General features: G+C 43.6%; 1 protein-coding gene across 1 annotated transcript in view; it reads left to right on the top strand.

The window, feature by feature from the left end:
- The window catches only part of LOC115169379 (solute carrier family 17 member 9), a 31,321-nt gene extending 25,099 nt beyond the window's left edge, over positions 1-6,222 (top strand). Inside the window, exons 5-13 of the mRNA XM_029724943.1 lie at positions 289-419; positions 625-721; positions 3,092-3,188; positions 3,576-3,663; positions 3,844-3,878; positions 3,982-4,097; positions 5,141-5,196; positions 5,313-5,342; positions 5,786-6,222. Coding sequence (XP_029580803.1) covers positions 289-419; positions 625-721; positions 3,092-3,188; positions 3,576-3,663; positions 3,844-3,878; positions 3,982-4,097; positions 5,141-5,196; positions 5,313-5,342; positions 5,786-5,964 — 829 coding nt within the window. The 3' untranslated portion in view covers positions 5,965-6,222. The remainder of the gene's footprint in view (positions 1-288; positions 420-624; positions 722-3,091; positions 3,189-3,575; positions 3,664-3,843; positions 3,879-3,981; positions 4,098-5,140; positions 5,197-5,312; positions 5,343-5,785) is intronic.
- Positions 6,223-18,275: the final 12,053 nt, after the last annotated feature.

Genomic DNA, 18,275 nt, shown 5'->3' on the forward strand with positions numbered 1-18,275 from the left:
GAGGGTAAGCTGATCCTAGATCTATGCCTTCGGGCAGTTTTTACCGGGGTGTTTTAAGTGCTGCTGTTGTTGAGGTCATCTGTTATGGAAGCCAGGGTCAGCCGTTTGCCATTGGAGTTGCAGGGGGATGTCGTTTTGGGCTGGCCATAACCAACTCATCAGGGAGCCACAGTCAGGACTTCTCCACAGATGCTCTTGTTTTGCCATTGCAGTTAAAAACAATACGGTCTGCAGCTAAAGCTTTAAACTACACTTTGAGTGTATGACCAGTGCTGTTGTCTCCTGCAGGACACTGGTGATTGGGGGGGCTGGTTCCCTCATGCTGGACCTGTATGGTTGGGAGAGTGTGTTCTATGTGTCTGGTCTGCTCTCTGTCCTCTGGGCGTTTTGCATGTGGAAATACCTGCTCAAAGGGGAAGGTAAGGAGTGTGTATGTGTAATGAGAATATGCATATCTAACTGAAAGTAAACACATTTTTCATTTCACAGCTAGACTATTTTGGGCAAGTGCTGCTTCATTGTTGTTTTCTGTTCCTATTGTTGTCATGAACTTCCTCTGAGCTCCACATTTGAGCTCAGACTTTCCTCTTTCTCTTTCTGTGTGTGTGTGTGTGTGTGTTCCAGGTCCTATCATCACATTGGAGTCGCTGGGTCGTGGAGGGCCCCGGTCCAAACTGTCCAGGAGACACTGGCTACGTCTTTTCAAACAACCTGCTGTCTGGTGAGATAAAGCCCAAACACAATCCTCTCTGATCAGCTCACTTCCCTGTAGATGTTTCCGTCTCACATAAAGGCTTCATTCATATCCTCTGTGCCTGTCTCTATTGGCTGTTATTTATAGAACCCCATGGCAGTCCGTTCAACTGATCTGCCCTGTTTACAATGACAGGAATGATGTCTGGTTGGTTGATTTTGTTTCCTGTAATGGCTAAACCACACCTTGATAGGAAAATGAACCACTGAACAGAAAAGCAGATGTCACTGACTGTGTGGGTGGGGGTTGGTGTGAGCATGGATTTGCAGAACAGACTGACACTGTTCACTTCTTGAGTGAGCAAAACTCAGTGGAGAGAAAGCTATTTAAACACTCCAAATAAATGTACAATAAACATACTGATATTGCTTGTTTTTATGTTGAGCAAGCACATTAATATAACTGTAGTGGTGACCCATACGTAAGTTATTACAGCCAGTAAAAGTAGGAACCGCTGTGGAATATTTTATGAGCTTTAAAATGACGTAGCCTATGAATCATAGAAGTGGTACACTAACTTATTTCTATTTGTTTTCTCTGTCTCTCTCTCTCTCTCTCTCTCTCTCTCTCTCTCTCTCTCTCTCTGTTTTCTTTCTCTCTCCTCTCTCTGTTCTCTTTCTCTCTCCTCTCTCTGTTCTCTCTCTGTTCTCTCTCTCTGTTCTCTCTCTCTGTTCTCTCTCTGTTCTCTCTCTGTTCTCTCTCCTCTCTCTCTCTCCTCTCTCTCTCCTCTCCTTCTCTCTCCTTCTCCCCTTCTCTCTCTGCTCTCTCTCTGTTCTCTCTGCTCTCTCTCTGTTCTCTCTGCTCTCTCTCTGTTCTCTCTGCTCTCTCTCCCTCTGTTCTCTCTCTCTGTCTCTCTCTCTCTCTCTCAATTTTTCAATTCGCTTTATTGGCATGACGTAACAATGTACATATTGCCAAAGCTTATTTTGGATATTTACAATATAAAAAATGAGAATCAAAATCGTCAACGGGACAACAGTAACAACAATAACCAAGGGTCAGAATAACCATACATTCAACAATAACAATAAGCATACAGTAGAGGACATGTGCAGGTTGATTGGTCTGTCAGACACTGTCCCTCAACTTATAGCAGGCAGCAATGTAGTGCGCTGCCAACCCACAGCGCTCTGCGTCCTCCCCCAACAGGACGGGTAGCCTACTCTCATCAGAGAGGTCTTTGAAACCTTGAATAAGGGTTTCAAATTTGAAGAAATGACACTCTCTAATTGTTTTATATTTTTTACATTTTGTCAGGAAATGCAGCTCCGTCTCAGGTTCTGCTGTTGTGCAATGGTTGCACAGCCTTTCCTCTACAGGGAGCCAGGTTTTCCTGTGTCTACCCTTCTCAATGGCAAGGCTGTGCTCACTGAGCCTGTACTTTGTCAAGGTTTTTCTAAGGTTTTGATCAGTAACCATGGTCAAATAGTTAGCCACGGTGTACTGTCGATTTAGGGCCAGATAGCACTGCATTTTGCTTTGTGTTTGTGCTTGTGTTTCCCGATAAGCAATGTAGTTTTGTTTTGACTGTGTTGTAATTTGATTTATTCTGATTGATTGGATGTTCTGGTCCTGAGGCTTCAGTGTGCTAGTAGGACAGGTTTGTGAACTCAGCCCCAGGACCAGCTGGATGAGGGGACTCTTTTCTTTGCTCAGCTCTTGGCATTGCAGGGCTTGGTAATGATATGAGAGGGGGTCACTGTATTTTAGATGTTTCCAAAACTTAATTACTATTTTTTGAGTTTTTATTATTAGTGTATATTGGCCTAATTCTGCCCTGCATGAATTGTTTGTAGTTTTCCTCTGGACATGTAGGAGAATCTTACAGAACTCTGCATGCTGGGTTTCAATGGGGTGTTTGTCCCATTTGATGAAATCTTGTTTTGCAAGTGGACCCCACACCTCGCTGCCATAAAGTGCAATTGGTTCAATGACATATTCAATAAGTTTTAGCCAAATTTGAATAGGTATTTGAATTTGCTTTTTAATGGCGTAGAATGCCCTGCGTGCTTTCTCTCAGTTCATTCACTGCCTCATTAAGGTGTCCAGATGGGCTTATTTTTAAACCTAAGTAATTGTAGTGTGTACAGTACTCTATATATTCTGTACCAATTGAGAACTTTGGTCTAATTCCCTGAGATCTGGATCTTCTCTGGAAAATCATTATTTTAGTCTTTTTTGGGTTTACTGCCAGGGCCCAGGTCTGGCAGTACTGCTCTAGCAGGTCCAGGCTCTGCTGTAGGCCATGTGCTGTGGGTGACAGCAGGCATAGGTCATCTGCGAAGAGTAGACATTTAACATTGAACTCTCTCTCTGTTTCTGTTATCCTCCCTTCAGTGCTGTGATTATTACGCACCTTTGCACTGCGAGCACCTTCTTCACACTGTTGTCATGGCTACCAACTTACTTCAAGGACACCTTCCCTGATGCCAAGGTAACTTGCCCCCTCCATCCCTCCTCTTCTCCCAACCCATCCCTTCAGAAGACAAGGCAAAACAAAACTTGAAATACCACATTGGAGTTCAAGGTTGGAATGGCGAAGACAACAGACACTTGAAAGTGTACATACAAAATGGCTCAAAGCTAGTCAGACCCCCCCCCTTGCATCTGACAGACCTGTGTAATGCCACTGAGTAAACCAAGAGAGGGCGCTGTAGACATGGTGTAGACATAAAACTCTGCTAGCTAAGGATCTCGGATGTTCCCCAAACGTAGATGTTCGCCAAGTTGGATCACTATCTCTTAAAAAAACCCATAGGGTATTATGTCTGTGCTCATATCCGTGTTCTTGGTGTTTAATGTTATGGTGTTCTCCCCGCAGGGTTGGGTGTTTAATGTTATCCCATGGTTTGTGGCCATCCCCTCTTCTCTCTTCAGTGGCTGTCTCTCAGACCACCTTATCAGCCAAGGTAATGCCAGAGATATCAACTATTTGTCATCAGGAAACGAATGATGTGAATGTTTTACTTATGTTTTACTGATTGTAATCAGTCGAAGTTGGTACCTTTATACGATTGTCAAGGTTTTTAACTATTGCTCTGTCCCACGTCTCTCTCTCTTTGTGTCTCTTTCTCTCTCTGTCTCTCTAGGGTTTGACACTGCTGCTGTGAGGAAGCTTATGCAGGTATTGTAGCTTGTTTCTGATTCAATGCCCAAATTGGCATTACTAGTAAACTTTAGATATGCCTTTCCTCTCCTCACCTTTCCTCTCCTTGTGTCCTGGTCAGTTCTTCTCCATGGGTGTGTCCAGTGTGTTTACCCTCCTGCTGTGTGGCACCACCACCTTCCCCACCGCTGTGGCCTTTGTCTCTGCCACCATGGGTCTCACCACCTTCAGCCACAGGTACCGATGCTCGTCCCCAAATCCACTCCTAGGCCTAGCCCCTAGACCTAGTGTCTATCATCTAGGGCCTGACCATATTCAGCCGCATGTACTAACCCTTGAGGGCTGCGCTGTTTGATCCTGAAAGTGTACAAGGATGTAAATGATAAATGCAGGATGTAGATAATAACCAACAGTGGAATGGATCATATAAACATAATCACCCCCTCACAAGTGCCGTGCTTTAACAGTAGTTCCACTTACCTGTCAGTTTTCTAGGGTTTAATATGTTCAGGTGACAAAGATATCTACTGGGGCAGACAGTATAGGGAGTCTGTATAACACCTTGTCTACTGGGGCAGACAGTATAGGGAGTCTGTATAACACCTTGTCTACTGGGGCAGACAGTATAGGGAGTCTGTATAACACCTTGTCTACTGGGGCAGACAGTATAGGGAGTCTGTATAACACCTTGTCTACTGGGGCAGACAGTATAGGCAGTCTGTTTAACACCTTGTCTACTGGGGCAGACAGTATAGGGAGTCTGTATAACACCTTATCTACTGATGCAGACAGTATAGGGAGTCTGTATAACACCTTATCTACTGGGGCAGACAGTATAGGGAGTCTATATGACACCTTATCTGCTGATGCAGACAGTATAGGGAGTCTGTATAACACCTAATCTACTGGGGCAGACAGTATAGGGAGTCTGTATAGCACCTTGTCTACTGGGGCAGACAGTATTGGGAGTCTGTATAACACCTTGTCTACTGAGGCAGACAGTATAGGGAGTCTGTATAACACCTTGTCTACTGGGGCAGACAGTATAGGGAGTCTATATGACACCTTGTCTACTGGGGCAGACAGTATAGGGAGTCTGTATAACACCTTGTCTACTGGGGCAGACAGTATAGGGAGTCTGTATAACACCTTGTCTACTGGGGCAGACAGTATAGGGAGTCTGTTTAACACCTTATCTACTGGGGCAGACAGTATAGGGAGTCTGTTTAACACCTTGTCTACTGGGCAGACAGTAACGTGTCTTGTTGTCTGTACTCCAGCGGTGTGTCTGTGAATGTTCAGGACCTGGCTCCATCATGTGCTGGGGCTCTGTTTGGTATGTTACACCAGTGGTTTCTTTATCCACCTCTCAGCAGATTTGACTTTTGATTGATTAATATTACAGTCCTGTCAAATATTACAAATGAATCATGTATCTATTTTTCATTGCAGGTGTTATGAATACCTGTGGCGCATTCTCAGGTAAGCATGTTCATTGAGGGACAAACTAAAGCGGAACCATCTGCGATGAATCTTTCACCAACAGTTCCAGGATCAGTTGTGTTGGCCTTTCATGAGGTAGTGATGAATAATTCATCTGATTGTTCTAAAGGCAGGACTTTGGGTTGTGTCTCTTGTCTGTCTCATTGGCGCCAATGCTCCATGCATATTTGATACTGGAGTGATAATAGAGTTTGTGTCAGATAAATAATTGAGGGAGTAGAAGGTGACAGTTAGGGTACCGTAGGGGGAAGGGGCATTTCAATCCGTTTACTTATACCGCACACAACTGGGAATGGGAGGCTGAACTGTCATTTGTTGATATGATATGCCGTAGTCTGAAACTGCTCAGTTTGTGTGTGCATGTATTGTTTCCTGATGCTGTATTCCTCTGCGTATCTGATCGTGTGTGTGTGTTTCTCCAGGTGTGCTGATGGTGTATTTCTCGGGGTATCTGATTGAGGCTACAGGGTCGTGGACATCTGTCTTCATCCTTATCACTGTGGTGAACCTGGTGGGCCTGGTCACCTTCCTGGCCTTCGCTGAGGCCCGCCGGGTCGACATTGACTCTTCCAAGGGCCACTACCACAACATCCACATCTGAGTCCCAACGTTGAGATGAGGAACCAGGGCTTGCTACCACAACAATCACCTTTTAAACTGAGGGGCCAAAACGGGACCAGGTCCCACACTGTACACATCTGAGTCCCTAAAACAGGACCAGAACCTATGCCCAGGTACCACAGAGTGCACACTGGAGACTTAAATGTAGAAAGAGAACAGCGAGAGCCTTGGTCTGTTAAATGTATCAAAACATCCATATCAGAATTTGAGAAGTGAAAGAAGTGAAACGGTAGTGAAAGTCAATCATAGATGTTTGTCAGATCATAGTCAGTGTTTCTCCTATATTAATTTAACAACTCTTAATTGTTTCTCTCTATATCGACATTCGTGGATTCGGCAATTTCAGCTACACCTGTTGCTGACAGGTGTATAAAATCGCACGCACAGCATTGTAATCTCCATAGACAAACATTAGCAGTAGAATGGCCTTACTGAAGAGCTCAGTGACTTTCAACGTGGTTCTGTTATAGGATGCCACCAGTTCATCAAATTTCTGCCCTGCTAGGGCTTCCCCGGTCAACTGTCAGTGCTGTTATTGTGATGTGGAAACGTCTAAGAGCAACAACGGCCGCAAAATGGTACGCCACACAAGCTCACAGAACGGGACCGTCGAGTGCTGAGGCACGTAGAAATCATCTGTCCTCGGTTACAATTTTCACTACAGAGTTCCAAATTGCCTCTGGAAGGAAAGTCAGCACAAGAACTGTTGGGAGCTTCATGAAATGGGTTTCCATGGCCGAGCAGCCACAAACAAGCTTAAGGTCACCATGCGCAATGCCATGCCATGGAGTGGTGTAAAGCTTCCTGCCATTGGACTCTGGAACAGTGGAAATGCGTTCTCTGGAGTAATGAATCACACTTCACCATCTGGCAGTCTGACGGACGAATATGGTTGTGGCGGATGCCAGGAGAACGCTACCGGCCCAAATGCATAGTGCCAACTGTAAAGTTCGTGGAGGAGGAATAATGATCTGTGGCTGTTTTCATGGTTCGGGCACCTTAGTTCCAGTGAAGAGAAATCTTAACACTGCAGCGTACAATGACATTCTAGAGGATTCTGTCCTTCCAACTTTGTGGCAACAGTTTGGGGAAGGCCCTTTCCTGTTTTAGCATGACAATGCCTCCGTGCACAAAGCAAGGTCCATACAGAAATGGTTTGCCGAGAGCGGTGTGGAAGAACTTGACTGGCCTGCAAATACATTTAAACTCAGTTTTTCACAATTCCTGACGTTTAATCCTAGTCAAAATTTCCTGTCTTAGGTCAGTTAGGATCACCACTTTATTTTAAGAATGTGAAATGTCAGAATAATAGAGTGAATTATTTATTTCAGCTTTTATTTCTTTCCTCACATTCCCAGTGGGTCAGAAGTTTACATACATTCAATTAGTATTTGGTAGCATTGCCTTTAAATTGTTTAACTTGGGTCAAATGTTTTGGGTAGCCTTCCACAAGCTTCCCGCAATAAGTTGGGTGAATTTTGGCCCATTCCTCCTGACAGAGCTGGTGTAACTGCGTAAGGTTTGTAGGCCTCCTTGCTCGCACATGCTTTTTCAGTTCTGCCCACACATTTTCTATAGGATTGAGGTCAGGGCTTTGTGATGGCCACTCCAATACCTTGACTTTGTTTTCCTTAAGCCATTTTGCCACAATTTTGGAAGTATGTTTGGGGTCATTGTCCATTTGGAAGCCCCATTTGCGACCAAGCTGTAACTTCCTGACTGATGTCTTGAGATGTTGCTTCAATATAGCCATCTAATTTGTGAAGCGCACCAGTCCCTCCTGCAGCAAAGAACCCCCACAACATGATGCTGCCACCCCCGTGCTTCACGGTTTGGATGGGGTTCTTCGGCTTGCAAGCCTTCCCCTTTTTCCTCCAAACATAACAATGGTCATTATAGCCAAACAGTTCTATTTTTGTTTCATCAGACCAGCGGACATTTCTCCAAAAAATACGATCTTTGTCCCCATGTGCAGTTGCAAACCGTAGTCTGGCTTTTTTATGGCGGTTTTGGAGCAGTGGCTTTTTCCTTGCTGAGCGGCCTTTCAGGTTATGTCGATATAGGACTAATTTTACTGTGGATATAGATACTTTTGTACCTGTTTCCTCCAGCATCTTCACAAGGTCATTTGCTGTTCTTCTGGGATTGATTTGCACTTTTCGCACCAAAGTACGTTCATCTCTAGGAGACAGAACGCGTCTCCTTCCTGAGCGGTATGACCACTACGTGGTCCCATGGTGTTTATACTTGCGTACTGTTGTTTGTACAGATAAACATGGTACCTTCAGGCGTTTGGAAATTGCTCCCAAGGATGAACCAGACTTGTGAAGGTCTACAAATATTTTTCTGAGGTCTTGGCTGATTTCTTTTGATTTTCCCATGATGTCAAGCAAAGAGGCATTGAGTTTGAAGGTTGGCCTTGAAATCCATCCACAGGTACACCTCCAATTAATTATGTCAATTAGCCTATCAGAAGCTTCTAAATCCATGACATCATTTTCGGGAATTTTCCAAGCTGTTTAAAGGCACAATCAACTTAGTGTATGTAAACTTATGACCCACTGGAATTATGATACTGTGAGTTATCAGTGAAATAATCTGTCCGTAAACAATTGTTGTAAAAATGACTTGTGTCATGCACAAAGTAGATGTCCTAACCGACTTGCCAAAACTATAGTTTGTTAACAAGAAATTTGTGGAGTGGTTGAAAAACGAGTTTTAATGACTCCAACCTAAGTCTATGTAAACTTCCAACTTTAACTGTGTGTTTGTGTGTGTCTATATAGATATATATATAGATATCGATAGATAGATAATCTGCAGAGACGTGCTTTTAAAGGGATAGTCCTTTGGCTCAATGACTAATTCTATGGGAACAGCTAGCATGTCATTGCACTAACACCCACTAACACCCACCTCCCTTCCCACCCACTACCCTCGCCACCACTGCTGAAAAAAATCCTAGGTGGAACACTGATAGTGCTTCAATATTTGGATTTAAAGAACCATTCCTGTGATGTTTTTGATTGTTTGAATTTCAGCCATGTTTTTTTATTTATTTATTTTATTTAACCTTTATTTAACCAGGTAGGCAAGTTGAGAACAAGTTCTCATTTACAATTGCAACCTGGCCAAGATAAAGCAAAGCAGTTCGACACATACAACAACACAGAGTTACACATGCAGTTAAACAAACATACAGTCAATAATACAGTAGAAAAATAAGTCTATATACAATGTGAGCAAATGAGGTGAGATAAGGGAAGTAAAGGCAAAAAAGGCAATGGTGGCGAAGTAAATACAATATAGCAAGTAAAGCACTGGATTGGTAGATTTGCAGTGGAAGAAAGTGCAAAGTAGAAATAGAAATAATGGGGTGCAAAGGAGCAAAATAAATAAATACAGTAGGGGAAGAGGTAGTTGTTTGGGCTAAATTATAGATGGGCTATGTACAGGTGCAGTAATCTGTGAGCTGCTCTGACAGCTGGTGCTTAATGCTAGTGAGGGAGATAAGTGTTTCCACTTTCAGAGATTTTTGTAGTTCGTTCCAGTCATTGGCAGCAGAGAACTGGAAGGAGAGGCGGCCGAAGGAGGAATTGGCTTTGGGGATGACCAGTGAGATATACCTGCTGGAGCTCGTGCTACAGGTGGGTGCTGCTATGGTGACCAGCGAGCTGAGATAAGGGGGGACTTTACCTAACAGGGTCTTGTAGATGACCTGGAGCCAGTGGGTTTGGCGACGAGTATGAAGCGAGGGCCAGCCAACGAGAGCGTACAGGTCGCAGTGGTGGGTAGTATATGGGGCTTCGGTGACAAAACGGATGGCACTGTGATAGACTGCATCCAATTTATTGAGTAGGGTATTAGAGGCTATTTTGTAAATGACATCGCCGAAGTCGAGGATCGGTAGGATGGTCAGTTTTACAAGGGTATGTTTGGCAGCATGAGTGAAGGAGGCTTTGTTGCGAAATAGGAAACCAATTCTAGATTTAACTTTGGATTGGAGATGTTTGATGTGAGTCTGGAAGGAGAGTTTAGTCTAACCAGACACCTAGGTATTTGTAGTTGTCCACATATTCTAAGTCAGAACCGTCCAGAGTAGTGATGCTGGACGGGCGGGCGCAGGCAGCGATCGGCTGGGCCTTTTGGGCTGGGACTGTGGAGTAGCGGTCGTGGAACCAGTGACTGTGGTTAACAGTTCAAAGGTTCGGTATGACCTCAGTGTCTCCTGGTTGCACACACAGGTCTGGGTTTATGTTGGAGTAATATGAGGAGACTGAGGTGTGTGAGTAGTCGGTTTGACGGTGGGTGCTCTGTAGGTAACCCTGCCTACCGAGAAAGATGTGTGTTTGTGGCTGATGAAGGAAGCCCCACTCTGTGGAGACTATTGGGAAAGCAGACCAAAAGAAAAATACATGACTGTGTGAGTTGCATCTAATTAGGAGGTGACTAATCACCCATACACCCACTCTGATGTACTGTACAATTTACCTGCCATCGTCTATCACCATGGTTACATGCTCGTCAGTGTGCTTCACTGCATTTTGTTTTATCTCCAGAGCTGTCATAGAGAGACTAGCCTCAACATACATTTAGCTAGAAGGATTTGTTTTATGTTAAATTAAGAAGGCCAACGGTTATTACGTTTCCTTTTTTTAATGTAATGAAGATAATTGCATGACATGCTCAAATACAAATACCTGAATCACAGAATTTTTTTTATTTTTTTTATGCATTTCATTTATATGGAAATTGATATCAATGATGTTGTCAATAAAGCATAGGAAACCTGTAGAAAGATGCCATAATGTATCATTTGAGAGTGGCCACTTAAAGGAGACTTGATGGATGCAGTTCCCCACAGCTGATGAGGCAGTCAACTGTCATGCCGTAGACGGCTCCTGTTTGTTATGATTACTTCAGTCTGGACAGGATGTGACGTCATCTTTAACGTGTTAAGCTTTACCACCCACAGAGTGGTACGGACACAGTAGGGTGCTTGCTTCTCAGAAACAAAGGCCTTGATTGCAGTAAGGTTATGACGAGGACAAACAGGATGACATTATGAATCAGTTATATTATGGCATTTTTGATTGAACATGTTCTTGTTACTGAATACATGAACAGTGTTGACTCTACCTGTAGATACATGTATAAATGAAACTTACATATAGACCTGCTTTATACCTTAGGTCTTAGCATACAAAAGGTAACACACATGTTAGTGACCGGGTACTGTACAAAAGCTATGCCCTAGTTTGTCAATGTCTGACCAATTTGTAGTCTACTGTTTTTACTTTTTTGTAAACTGAACACCCAACATTTTCGATCACAGAAGCTGACTAAGAGATGCCCTTATTCAAAAGCTCTTTCACTTCACTTGCCTTAGCTGATGATTGTTTGAAAATGCCTTCATTGCTTGTTTTATTTCTGTCACATCAGGTTTGGGGTCCAACCAGTAGTAAAATCAGTGAGTGAATTGAAATTCTAATTCAAGAATAGAAAAATGCCATCTCAATTAGGATATAAAAATCTTATTTAATTGGAATTTTGATGAACTTGAATTTCTCCAGAATTGACCCCCCGAACCCTGTGTCACATGTTGCCCTTTTGTATGCTGATATGTTGTCATACCGGCCCATTGAATTAGAGCCAAGAACCATATAATTCTGATTATGTTTCCGCCCACCAACATTTCACAAACGTGTAGCTTTCTGCAAAAGCATACTGACTATTTTTGACAAGACAATGTAATATATATCAAAAACGTTTTCAAAATGTTTATGCAAAATAAATACTATTCTATTGCTTAAAACATATATTGTATTTGTAATCTTATTTTATTGAACTTGAAATAAATACAACTATTTTATCAACTGTAGTGTGTTGTTGGACTATTCCTTCCTGCCATAGAAAGTGACGTGGTTAGACTGTAAGATGTACTTTCACCTGCTACCACACAGGGGCAGCAGAGGGCTTATAATCAACAGCCACAAAGTAGCTCATTGGAAAAGGGCAGTACAATACATGTTTTGTCTTACTTTAGAAATACAACAAATGTAAGTGTGTGTTTTCGTATGTCTACAAGATGTCATATACTTCTTTTTTCCGCCCAATCAGATTTGTTTGTAACTAACCTTCCCTGTTGCTCAGTTGGTAGAGCATGGTGTTTGCAACGCCAGGGTTGTGGGTTCGCTTCCCACGGGGGGCCAGTACGGAGAGAAAATAAAAAATGCATGAAATGTATGTATTCACTACTGCAAGTCGCTCTGGATAAGAGTGTCTGCTAAATGACTAAAATGTAAATGTAATTGCAATTAACTTCAAAGACGTTTCAGTGGTATTGTACTTTCTTACATATTATAATTTTTGTACGCATTGCACACACCCTTGTGATAACGGATGAGCAATAGTAAAACCATCAAGCATGCAACATGCACCTTTTAGTGGGCATCATGTGCTCTCAGATCTCTGCCTCAGCTGTGGAGTGTATACTGGTGCAGGCAGGTCTCTCCCATTAACACTCCCCTCTCTTCAGGCCCGGCTCAGCCAGGACGTATGGGGTGGCACCATATGGCAGAACGCTATGTGCCATGTTGGCTAGCTGACACAGTCCCACGACACCACTCTCACGGGACTAAAGGCTCAGGTTACCATGGAGACCGGTGGCTTGTGGCCGTCAACGTGGCAATAGATGTGGAGGGGTCAGAGACCAAGGATGGTTCTGGAGAATTCAATGGTTAACACAATGAATCATTTGAAGATGGCTGGAGCAGCGAGTTGCAGGTTTTTAGGTAATATAGTTCTTATAAATGTCTTACACTGATGATGACTTGATTTCGGACCATCTCCATCACACCTGCAATACAATCTGAAGACAATATACTACAGGTGACATGAGAAAGGCACACAGGAATCGCACTTTACATCATGTCCCAAATAGTCTGAAACAGTTCCCTTTCCTCTAGGACCTCTGATCTAATAGGACTTTACTGTCGCTGTAGTTACGTGGACAGGGGAGAGGTAGAGCGGAACTCTGCCTCCATTTTAAGAGTAGGCGGAGGGTCAGTCAGTCACTTCACGGTCTAGATGGGTAGATTCAAAAAGTCTCTTAATTGCAGAGTTAAAGCAGCACACAGACATAATCATGATGACTGGCCCACAGTTTAATTAGCTCCCATGAAACACTGGGGAGACGGGACAAGAGGAACCTCCCCACATCTTCTGGGCTTCAATGGGCCTCGCTAGAGTAACCTACTATAGGAGGGCCCCGTCACAGAGCCAGAGATACATGTAAATGAAATAGCCCTATTAATTTGTAATTAGCATCAAGTTAATGACAATGTCACAGTGTCACCGTCTCATGGGATATCCTTCCATTGTGGCAGAGGGCCTACTCTACTGTATGTCCCTCCCCCTCCTCACTCTCTCGCCCTCTTTCTCTCTCCTGATCCCTCTCTCTCCTGATCTCCTGATCAGAATGCTAATTAGTGGAATGCGAGTTAACGACATTAAAAGGCACAGGGAGTTTATTAGGACTAACTAACGACATAAAGACCTAGTTAACGAATGGGCATTGTGTTGTTGAGGATTAATCATTCACTGGTGATAGATCAGGTGTTAGAAGTCCTGAGGTCCTCTGAGATCCTTTGTATTGGAACACCATTGACATGGTTTAAACGCTAATTGCATTGCGCCTGTTAGCCTGATCTTAGGGATTTCCTTAGGAGGTTAATTTTAGGCATTGCAGCCTGATAGAACTAACACCTTTCCAGTATAGCCTACGTCTATCAGACCTCAAAATAAGACCCAGATGCAGACAGTTCGAAGTAACAAAAGTTTATAACTAGAACAGGGGGCGCAGGCAAAACGACAGGTCAAGAGCAGGCAGAGGTCAGTAATCCAGAGCAGAGTCCGAAAGGTACAGAACGGCAGGCTCAGGGTCAGGGCAGGCAGAATGGTCTGCCCTGGAAAGAGGAGAAAGAGGACAGTGAGACAGAGGTTTAATCCTTGATAGATGAAACGTGAGATGTATATGGAGGGTGCGGGGCAACAGAAGACAAACAGCAGAGGGGCTAAGGATCTTGGAAATGGGGAAAGGGCCGATAAAACGGGGGGAATGTTTGTAGGACTCAACCCAGAGAGGCAGATTCCGAGTAGACCCCGTGTAGCTCAGTTGTAGTCCCATGTAGCTCAGTTGGTAGAGCATGGTGTTTGCAACACCAGGGTTGTGGGTTCGATTCCCACGGGGGACCAGTACGGAGAAAAAATGTATGAAATGTATGCACTACTGTAAGTCGCTCTGGATAAGAGCGTCTGCTAAATGACTAAAATGTAAAATGTAAATGTAGACAGCCATACCATCTGCCCAAGACGATAGTGGGTAGCTGGGGTCCGGTGGCGGTCTGCCTGTTGACAATACCTGAGCTCCTGACCGAGCTCTCTTCCAGGTACGCTGACAGCGGCGGACAAACATCTGGGCAGAGGGTATTTTGACCTATTCCGCTTGCTCCGGGAAGAGCGGGGGCTGATAACCCATGGATCACTCGAAGGGCGAGAGCCCAGTGGCCGAGCAGGGAAGGGTGTTTCGGGCATACTCCACCCACACAAGTTGCTGGCTCCAGGTGGTGGGGTTGGCCGAGACGAGGCACCGAAGAGTCGTCTCCAGGTCCTGACTGGCCGTTGGATTGGGGATGCAACCCGGAGGACCGGCTGGCCAACAACTCAATGTGCAGAACGCCTTCCAGAACCGGGATGAGAACTGAGGACCACAGTCGGAAACCATGCCCACAGGAAGTCCATGGATCCGGAAGATGTGCTGCAACATGAGCTGGGCTGTCTCTTTGGCGAAGGTAGATTGGGGAGGGGAATAAAATGGGCGGCTTTGGAAAACCTGTCCACCACCGTCAGGATAGTGGTGTTGCCATCAGACGGAGGGAGAACAGTGACGAAGTCCAGGGATATGTGTGACCAGGGACGGTGAGGGACAGGAAGAGGTTGATGGAGGCTAGCCGGAGCTTGCTAAGGTGTCTTGTTCTGAGCACAGACAGTGCAGGTGGCGACGAACGAGGAGACGTCCGGAACCATGGTGGGCCACCAAAAGCGTTGTCGCACAAAGGCCAGGGTCCGACGTTTTGATTGAGGAGTGTGTTGTTCTTCCTTCTCTTACCAGGCGACCACTGTAGATTGACCTACAGTACAGAGAGTTTGCACTTCTTTTTTGAAGCCAGACAATGAGTCGTATTTCACTGTTAGTTTTACACAAATAATTGTACATTTTCAGTTATCTTCTTGGGGCTATGTGGGACGTTAGCGTGCCACCCGTGGCGCACCCTATCAACAGCAGGTGCATTTCAAGAGCGGCAAATTTGAAACCAAATAAATGTCAAAATTAAAATTTCTCAAACATACAACTAACTTACACCCTTTGAAAGATAAACATCTCCTTAATCTAACCACGTTGTCCGATTTCAAAAAGGTTTTACGGGGAAAGCATAAAGTTAGGTTATGTTAGGAGAGTACATTGACAATAGCTGTGTGTAATGCATTGTCGATTCAAAGACAGGCGTCACCAAAACCATACAATCAGCTAAAATTATGCACTAACCTTTTACAATCTCCATCAGATGACACTCCTAGGACATTATGTTAGACAATGCATGCATTTTTAGTTCTATCAAGTTCATATTTATATCTAAAAACAGCGTTTTACTATGGCGTTGATGTTCAAGAAATCGTTTCCCTCCAATACCGGCAGTCAAGTCATGACAACAAAATAATTAATTAATATTAGAAAACATTGGTAAAATATTATATTGTCATTGAAAGAATTATAGATTTACATCTCTTGAACGCAATGGACTTGCCAGATTTAAAATTAACCTTACTGGGAAATCACACTTTGCAATAATCTGAGCACTGCGCCCAGAAAAATACGCATTGCGATACAGACTAACCGCCATGTTGGAGAGATCTAAAATCGAAAATACTATGTAAATAATCCATTACCTTTGATTCTCTTCATCAGATGTTACTTCCAAAGAATCCCAGGTCCATAACGAATGTAGTTTTGTTCAAAAAAGCTCATCATTTATGTCCAAAAACCTCCGTGTTGTTAGCACATGATCTAAGCCAGCCGGACTTCACTTCACTTCACGAACGGAAAAAATATATTTACGTTCGTTCAAACATGTCAAACGTTGTATCGCATAAATCATTAGGGCCTTTTTTAACCAGAACATGAATAAAATTCAAGGCGGACCATTGGGTTCTCTTTTAAAACGTTTCGGAATGAGAGTACCCACCATCAACTCGCACGCAAGGTGTCTAATGGGCCATCACCGTTCCAAGGCTCTTCTTCAGTCAGATCTCAGAGTAGAAGACTCAAAACACTTTGTAAAGGCTGGGGACATCTTGTGGAAGCAATAGGAAGTGCCAAAACATTCCTCAGCCCCTTTGTTTTTCAATGGTATAGGCTTAAAGTCAATTCAACACATCAGGTATCCACTTCCTGTCAGAATCTGTCTCAGGGTTTTGCCTGCCAAATGAGTTCTGTTATACTCACAGACACCATTCAAACAGTTTTAGAAACTTTAGGGTGTTTTCCATCCATATATAATAAGTATATGCATATTGTAGTTACTGGGTAGGATTAGTAACCAGATTAAATCGGGTACATTTTTTTATCCAGCCGTGAAAATACTGCCCCCTATACCCTAACAGGTTATAAAACTGGCAATAGTTAATTTTTTATTAAAAGTACTGATGATGGGTGTACTGTTGTTTCATGCATTGTATGCGTGTACTTGCTGTGACTGTCACCCTGATTTTGGCTACTAGGTAGATACTTCCCATGCCGTTGCCGGACAGTAGTGCTTGTCAAGCGGGAACGAAGGGCACTGTGTCCAGGTGCTGTTGTCGTTCATGCCCTCTTTGGCCTGATGAAGATCTGTTTCAGATCGAAACATTGTCAATAAAGCAGTGAATTGGGAGCATAAACAGTGTGCAGGCCTTGTGTTCTTTACAAGTATTCTTCATTAGCCCAGCACCTAAGTTTTTAAGGATGTGCGTATGACCAAAAACTTTTCTATAGCCATTGAGTAGTAGACTGTATGTATACTGTATATCAAGGTGACATCTAGATGGTTATTAGTTATTATTTATTGTGTGGGCTGCTATCCCTATTTGAAATAAAATCATAGGAGGAAAAAAATGGCCTCTTCCGGCGACATGACCGTGATACCCAGTAGGATACAACATTGGTACACTGATTTCCCGCCCGACTCTACTTGTTGTGCAGCTCAATCAGCCGAGAAGCCACGCAAAACTGTCTTGAGTGACAAAAAATCGGATCAATTAGCTGATTTGCTTTCCATACACCCACTCCTTTTGACTCGCCCACACTCCGGTCACCATACTGGGCTGCAGCTACACATACTTGTTTTGGAATGATTCTCTGATGCCCAAACAATATCTCTTTGCCCCTCTCTCTCTCTCACCCTCATTCCTTTTCTCTTACACACATACAGTTGAAGTCGGAAGTTAACATATACCTCAGCCAAATACATTTAAACTCAGTTTTTCACATTCCTGACATTTAATCCTAGTAAAAATTCCCTGTCTTAGGTCAGTTAGGATCACCACTTTATTTTAAGAATGTGAAATGTCAGAATAATAGTAGAGAGAATGATTCATATCAGCTTTTATTTCTTTCTTCACATTCCCAGTGGGTCAGAAGTTTACATACATTCAATTAGTATTTGGTAGCATTGCATTTAAATTGTTTAACTTCGTTCAGACGTTTTGGGTAGCCTTCCACAAGCTTCCCACAATAAGTTGGGGGAATTTTGGCCCATTCCTCCTGACAGAGCTGGTCAGGTTTGTAGGCCTCCTTGCTCGTACTTTTTAAGTTCTGCCAACAAATATTCTATTGGATTGAGGTCAGGGCTTTGTGATGTCCACTCCAATACCTTGACTTTGTTGTCCTTAAGCCATTTTGTCACAACGTTGGAAGTATGCTTAGGGTCATTGTTCATTTGGAAGGCCCATTTGCAACCAAGCTTTAACTTCCTGACTGATGTCTTGAGATGTTGCTTCAATATATCCACATATATTTTCTACCTCATGATGCCATCTATTTTATGAAGTGCACCAGCACCTCCTGCAGCAAAGCACCCCCACAACATGATGCTGCCACCCCCGTGCTTCACTGTTGGGATGGTGTTCTTCAGCTTGCAAACTGCCCCCTTTTTCCTCCAAAGATAACGATGGTCATTATGGCCAAGCAGTTCT

This window comes from Salmo trutta, chromosome 31 (genome assembly GCF_901001165.1).
Source record: "Salmo trutta chromosome 31, fSalTru1.1, whole genome shotgun sequence".
NCBI lineage: Eukaryota > Metazoa > Chordata > Actinopteri > Salmoniformes > Salmonidae > Salmo > Salmo trutta.